The sequence below is a fragment of the Pygoscelis adeliae genome, unplaced genomic scaffold, assembly GCF_000699105.1.
Source record: "Pygoscelis adeliae isolate BGI_AS28 unplaced genomic scaffold, ASM69910v1 Scaffold189, whole genome shotgun sequence".
NCBI lineage: Eukaryota > Metazoa > Chordata > Aves > Sphenisciformes > Spheniscidae > Pygoscelis > Pygoscelis adeliae.
The window spans coordinates 243,860-251,415 of record NW_008825543.1 but is presented as its reverse complement, the minus strand read 5'-3'; the positions used below and the strand labels follow the sequence as shown (position 1 = coordinate 251,415).

The 7,556-nt window shown below is 40.2% G+C and overlaps 1 protein-coding gene across 1 annotated transcript; it reads right to left on the bottom strand.

Annotated features, from left to right (window-relative positions):
- Positions 1-3,480: 3,480 nt before the first annotated feature.
- Positions 3,481-7,548, bottom strand: NRAS (neuroblastoma RAS viral (v-ras) oncogene homolog). The gene is made up of 5 exons (XM_009331962.1): positions 7,461-7,548; positions 6,789-6,987; positions 6,173-6,332; positions 5,219-5,342; positions 3,481-4,555 (listed from the first exon to the last, which is right to left on the bottom strand). Exons 1-4 carry the CDS (start codon positions 7,546-7,548, stop codon positions 5,223-5,225), a joined length of 567 nt encoding a protein of 188 aa, XP_009330237.1. The 3' UTR covers positions 3,481-4,555; positions 5,219-5,222.
- Positions 7,549-7,556: the final 8 nt, after the last annotated feature.

Below are 7,556 nucleotides of genomic sequence, written 5' to 3'. Positions count from 1 at the left end.
ACACAGATTCCTCTAGGGCTGTTTAAATCAGCCTCTGTTCCAGTATGCAACAAAAGTCAGTAAGTCCTTAAAGTGTGAACTAGTTTCTAGTAACAGATTGTTACAGATAACAGTCATATTGGAGGAAAGTTTTCCTAATAAGCTAAGAAAAAAAAAGCCTTGCTTTTAAGCACCCATCTGTACTCATATTCGGAATCTCTCCTTTCGGAACAGGCAGCGACTACTGCAGCTACACAGTGCAAGGAGTTTTACACCCCTGTTACTAGGAGTCTGTTCTTAAGTTCCTTGCACAGAAAACAGATTTCCGGGTTCCACAGGCCTGACACAATGTCTTAGGAGAAACACACTAAACGCACACTTACTGTGTGGCCCTACACAATTTGCCTTATTGCAGGAGGAAAGCCAACAGGGAAGTATTTTAGAAGGCTGAATTAAGCAACTTAAAAGCCTAACAGAGAGCATGATTTGTACACAACAGTAACTTTATAGCCGATTTCACTCTTGAAATACCAAGTAAAGAAATTTCCCCTCCCCCTTTTTTTGACTTAGCAAGCATCCTTTTCAAGGGCAAAGTCAGCAAAAATATTATGAGGAACCGTACTGCAAATATAGAGACTCAACACTAACACAAGATGCACGACACGGCACAGATTGGTGAAGTCATTAAAATTGGACAAGCCTATGGTATGTCTCAAAGCCACTCTCACTGCTTATTCATGCTATAGTGAACATATATGATACAGCTGTTCATGCCACATTACAGAAGTGACAATTTGAGTAAATCTAGATCCCGTAGAGAAAGCAGATATCATTGTTACAAGGTTTCTATAAGCCAGTTGCAGATCCCCAGATCACTACCACAAAAGAAACAACCAAAGAATTCAAAGTTTATTCTTTAAAAAAGTTATTTAAGAAGCAAAATAATTTACTTCAATTCAAACCAAAAGAGATGCATTATTGAAAGCAAATAATTATACAAAGTAACAACAAATCAGCCCTTGGATAAAAAGTCCAGATCCCAACAGCTCCCTACCTTCCTGGAGGTTATACACAGTCAGTCACTCAAGGCTTGGGGAGTAAAGGAGGACCACATATAGGATCAGAATGTAATTCAAACTTCCGCTACTCTCCTTGCGCCCCTAAACCTGAAGTTGCTTGAAATCCAATTCTGAGTCATTGAACTGTACTAAAAATTATGATGGCTTAAGCATCATGGTTATTATCCAAAGTCCTACTGATGACAATAAGAACAAAATTGGAGCACTGTTGTTTGAACAAGACCATGGAGTGGGGACACTAACAATAACAAGCCACAGAGTTATACTATCTCGTTAAACAGCTGTTCAGTCCATAATAACAGAAAAATTTATTTCAGTTATTGGCACTTGTAATTTTTGAACAAGGGCTTTACCCTTTTATAATATTTTACCTCAAATGTGTTTATGCCTGTTCTTCCCAGTCAGGATAGTAAAGTTAGCTTGGCACTAACACGGTGTTGTGCTGTTAATTCTAAATAACAACATTTGGACTAAATCTACAAAACCACCTTTTCCAGGGACCTGTCCTGTGCAAAAACTTCTGTGCTTATCTTCTAAATAATTTTCCCAAAAGTTCTTGGGGTTTTGTCCTTCCACAGTTCTCTCTCAGTTGCCACCAAAATCAGGGTTCTCTTATATAGATAGCTGGTAACAAAGTACAACCATTTACTTCATACTCATGACTAGTACAACACCCTGATTTTGTATCACTCGCTAGATTTGAACCTAAAATAATGCAGATGGGAGTACCACTCGTGTAGGTCAGCTCTGCAGCATCCTAAAAGCTGATGCATCCTCCTCTAAGGTCCCAAAGGTGAAATACATACTGACCTATCCTTACCAGGTCTTCTTCCCTTGTAAGATTTTATATAGCCCAAGAGAAGGGGAACACCAAAGAGAAAGTAATGCATTTGCCAGTTCCCATACAATTCTGGTAATTCACAACTTTTGGAGTTACAGCTAGTACGTTTTTAATGACAACTAGAACATGCCATGCAATGTAGAGAATTATTATGATGAACCTCCATCCAAAAGAAATAATTTTCCACACTTGACCACACAACCTTCAAACATCAAATGCCAGGTGCAAAAGGTTTCCCGTGGCCACGGGCAGCAGGCAGTCATGCTCTGAACTCTGCAATCCTGCTTGCCAGGAAAGAAACTCCTAAGTTTCCCAAATAATCAAAAAACATACATGGACCCAGATGACAAGACCTCACCATTCAAACACATTGCGAACTCTACATTGCTGTCTTTCCAAAATGCTGAATCTATGTGACCAGGTGTGCATCCCAAAAGCTATCATTTTCCACGTGTAATTTTATTAAGTGGACAACAGTGTGTCACACATCTTTTTAGAAGCAGACAGTCATCTCCTGCCACAGTGCTCAAAGAATGCTTTCACAAATAACTTCTCTTCTTGCACCACATAAAAGAAAAACATTGCTTGCTGATTACAGACATAACAGCTTGCAGTGATGGTAATTCTGTCACATTTAACTTGCAGGCATGAGATCATCTTCAAACAAACTCAACTTGAGTCACAGCCAATGCTATCTATAATGCTGCCCACCGCTATGTATGTTGCTGGAAAATAATGTTTTATGTAAAAATATTGTATCTTTAATTCTTATCAGTGTCACATCAGTCAAGGGTAAAATAAATTGCAAAAAGTACTTATAAGGATTATCACGGATAAAGAAAACATGATGCAGATTGATCCTGTTCATTCCAAAAAGAGAATTAAGAATCTAAGTAGTGAAGAAAGCAATACTAAAAGGAACAATTTCTTCTCTCAGTATTTACTGATTTCTAATTTCCATTTGAAATCGAGAACTCCAAATTAAGATGTATGAATCTGACATCAACAAACTGAAATTAAGCCTCTTGCAATTTCTCTGCTCACGCTGCTTTGGCTGACTGACTGAACGCTCCCTCTGTTGGCTAAAGGCTCATTACTCTTCCATCAGATAGTAACCGGGAATTCAGCTTTGCTGTGGGATACATTGTCTGACCACACAGAACAGAATCCAGTAACAGCAGCACAAGAACTAGGGAAGGACACAGTATTCCAAGGAACACCGGTAGGTTTTGCAACAGTGACCACACTTGTACATCCCAATTATATGAGGTGACAACATTTTGTTCTAGGAAGAACTCACACAGCTTATGCAGTAATTCTCTCATACTTTGAGGCTGTTAGAACAAGCCCAGAATTCCCATCAGTATATCATACACCTTCTGTGTAGTCATCACTGAACCCACTTCCTTCCTCATTTTGCAAGGATGCTGCAATCAGAAGCTAGCTCCGTTTTCTGTTATAGCTCATTGCCTTCTCCCCTCAGTCTGGACATACTAAGTCCGTGACAACTACTGCACCAAATACAGTCAACCTGAAATCCCACACTCCTTCCCTGACAAAGAGACTCTCCAACTACATTTTACAGAGAGACATTTTGAAGAGACTATGTTTACAGTCTGCTGGTAAGAAAATAATTCAGAATAACATAATTTGCAAGTTACAGACAGAGCTGAATAACAGCTGTCCAAACTAACTAACCTCCAGTTACTAGATTAACTATTGAGAAGCTGCCCATAAATGTTGGCAGTTAATGTTAAAACTGAACAGCTGACTAATTTGGTCCAACTTGGAAGAGATTTGAATGCTGCAGAAAAACAATATAGAATAAAGACAGTTCCACCTACAAAGAAAGTAAAAAACAGATGCAGTATGTCACCCTCCCTAGTTCAAGAGTCTTACAAGTGCCTGCTGGATCTTCCAGCCTACAAATTCCTGTTTTAGTATCCTGTCAGGCAAAGAGATCACCCACACAAGACTTGCCTGCTTAAGACAATGAGCTTCCAAGAAATTCCAGTCCTTGGCGTTTTCCTCAACCCAAGGGAACAGGGGACAACTTCAAATCTTCTTAGCAAACAGGCACTTAAGTTAGGAAAGATATCTCCTTTTTATTACAGAAAATGAAGATCAGTTAAGTGGTACTCCTGGCACAAAGGAGATGTTGCAAATATGCTGCAGGGGTGCACAGAGAGCAGATACCAATCTGATACGTGACAGGAGCATTCATTGTGGCAAAACCATTTGTGACATTACCTGCCAAGCAATGATTAGTGCCACGCCTCTGACAGACTGCAAATCAGAATCCAATAGAAAGGGGACAAACATCACTTCTAGCTTTTACTCTAGAGGTAAAGTGTCATCTTTTTCACAGCATTTAGTCTCTATAGTTCACTTTTCTTGTGACTGGTTTTCTTCTTGAACAAACCCAGAAAAGAATCCCAGTACATCAAGAGATGCGACTGCTCCATTAGCTGAGCAAGGAGGTAGACGCCATCGATATTCTCTTCAGATGGAGCACAGAAAAGGACTTTGTGCTAATTAACTGGTACCAAGATTCTGGTCACTGGCACCAAAATACTGCAGGGCATCAGCATGAGACGCAACACAGTAGCATCGAGACTCGTCCAGCAGCTACATCTGAACCACGTATTCTTGGCATCTGGAACAGAAAGGCATCTCTAATTAGCTGCTGTCCAACTTTGTGATGGATGTGCAGTGCAACAGCGTAGTACAAGTCCTGAACTGGTCTACCTGTTTTTACAGTGATAAGCAACATCTTTTAGGTAACTCAGTTGGGGAACTCATATATTACTCGCGTTATTTTATTTGGTTAATCTTCAAACAGCGCATATTCCAGAGGAACACAGCTCAAGATAAGCTGCGCAGAAGTCAATCATCAGCAAATGGTGACTGCAGAATTGTGCACACTCCTCTTTCTAGTTCAGGTGTTTCTCGTGTACAAGACAGAAATTACACATTCTCCACATAGTCAAAATGGTTTCCCAAAGGAAGGAGACACTGACAAGAACGATACAGAAAAATCACAAAATTGTCAGTTCAGTGGAAATCCACAGGCTACAGCCAAAACGGTTGCTGTGAATAGAATTTCCTTTTCCTAAGCTTTGCTATCTACTTAGAGGGGAAAAAAAGAATAAAAATTTTGGAGAAGTAATTAATTGTAGGATCTAAATCTCTGTGTATCAATGGCTTGTATAATAGGGAAAAACCCCACCTATATTGGCTAGTATTTCTAAGCCATACTTTTCAACAACTGAAAGACATACAGACAAGCAGCCAATGAAAAACTTAAATTACAGCTCACCTTATCACATCACAATGCAAGACAATCCCATACAGCCTTGATTCCCATCTTCGTTGCTGTTGAGCTTTTTCATCCGGTACTGCCGGATCTCTCTCACCAGTGTGTAAAAAGCATCTTCCACACCCTGAATGCAAATGATCCAGGTAAAGTATTTTCTTTCCTGAAGCTTTTGAGATCACTGTTCTTTCCATCACAGGATCCCTTAACATATTTGAAAGACATACTTCTACAGGAATAGTAGTAGCCTACTTACCCCATAGTTCATAAGAGGAAGAAACTAGCACTTACGTCCAAAACACTCCACTTACACTCTTAACTCTTCCTCTGAGGCAAACATCCGGGGTAACAGCCATTAAAAGAAACAAGGCAAATTGTAACTGTAGAGAGGTCCCATGCAGGAATCAAGCTACTTCTTGACTAATCACCTCCATTTTAGAATTGTTAGAATTTCCTGGCTCCTGCTTAATAATTGCACCTTTTCTGCTTCATTCCACACTGATGTAGGTAGAACACAGGCTGACTGGACAGAGCCACATATGCAATGCAACCCTGAAGAAGTCTATCAGTCCAGTCTGGGGAATTCTTTCTGTAAACGTAATCTTGTAACTGGCCTTCATTAAGAAGCCAAGAAAAACGAACAGGTCTGGGATGACTAACCGCACAGTATGACCACTTCTCAGCAAGAGCGGATGAAGCTCTCTTCTTCTTACAAACATGACCCACTTGAAAGAAAATCAATACAAGTCTGAAGTGATTTGTGTACCGACCTAGCCCAGTGATAAAAACAGAACTCTTTCAAGCTAAGAGTGAGTGGGGAAATCAAAAGCTAAAAATGACAAATGGATTAAAAAATGCTTACTCCTGCAAATAAGAAAAAAAGTACATGGTAAAACGTTAGACTGCTCTGCATTTAGCATAGAGGTAGAAATCAGACCAAGAATGGAAGCATCTTACCTGTCTTGTTTTAGCAGATGTCTCTATGAAGGGGATTCCATAGCTTTTTGCTAATTCTTGAGCCTGTTTTGTGTCTACTGTTCTTGTGGGCAAATCACACTTATTCCCAACTAGCACCATTGGCACATCATCTGAATCTTTCACTCTCTTGATCTGTTCTCTTTAAAAAGAGAAATAAAAAAAAGTTAGGAACTATTTTCTAAATATAAATGCTGGTTTAGTTCAGTATTCAAACAACCTTAGGGTACAAAAATATATATTAAAGCTAGACAGGACCTCAGGGGTCCTAATCTACAGCAGTATGTCTAATAACTTCATACACCCCGTCTTCTAGTCCATGCATAATCCACTCTGATGTGTTTGACTTCCTATCCATTTTCTTAGAGATCATGTTCTGTATGCTCAAAATATCATTTGATTAACACAACAACCCAGATAACTGTCCCACTCTCAACTGACTAATATAGACACAGAACACAGATAAGCTTGAAAAACTTCCTGAAAGAAGTGGGAGATTCAATATTTGCCTATTATTTTGTATTCGCTGGGTCTAATAGCAAATGGGTCTGATGCCTTTTCCAGTCTTCCCTCCCTGTGGTAAAGAACCAAATCGTACCTGTAAAGGTTAATATCAGCAAACGATTTACTGTTGTTAATGGCAAAAACACAGAGGAATCCTTCCCCAGTTCTCATGTACTGATCACGCATGGCACTATATTCTTCCTGTCCCGCAGTGTCCAGGATGTCTAACAAGCACGTCTCTCCATCAATAACAACCTGCTTTCTATATGAATCCTGCAAAATACACAAGCAAACTTTATATTAGAGAAAAACGTTGTACTACTTCTTTCTGCCTCAGGCATTATTAAGGAAAAATAAAAATAACAATAAAAGAGTATGAGAGGAGCTTTTCTAGGCCCGCCCCCCCCCGGAAAAATACCAGTATCTAAAACTATCAGCATTTAAAATGTTACTCTAAGCCCCCTCAACCTTTCTTACAAAAAAGAAAAATCCTCCTCTTCGTAAGAAATTCCTCAATCGGTAGACAGAAAAAAATACAAATACCAGCACCACAACATCATGACTAGAATCTGCAATCTACGTAGATGGGTGGCGACTTTTTTTGTTGCCATTGTTGGCGGCCTACGCTCTGCTTCAGAAAGCAAGGAGTGGAACACGCGAGGAATCTTGGAAAGAGTTTTCCCAGAATTTCTCGTTCTGCGCACTCTGATCTCACGACTGGCTTTTTAAGCAAAAAAGTCAGTAGCAGCCTCCCGCCTCGACTGACACAAAGCTCCCCTCCCGGGGTCCTCCCCGCCGGCCGTCCCGCACCTCCCGCCGCCGGCTCGGCCGTGGCCGCACCGGCTCCCCCCCATGGGGGGGG

Excerpts from the sequence above, each read along its gene's own strand:
- NRAS (XM_009331962.1), bottom strand. The coding sequence starts at position 7,548 with ATGGGGGGGAGCCGGTGCGGCCACGGCCGAGCCGGCGGCGGGAGGTGC. Across the intron at positions 6,988-7,460 it reads CCCCGGGAGGGGAGCTTTGT|TTTGCTTGTGTATTTTGCAG; the intron begins GTCAGTCGAGGC and ends TCTAATATAAAG. Across the intron at positions 6,333-6,788 it reads GCTGATATTAACCTTTACAG|AGAACAGATCAAGAGAGTGA; the intron begins GTACGATTTGGT and ends CTCTTTTTAAAG.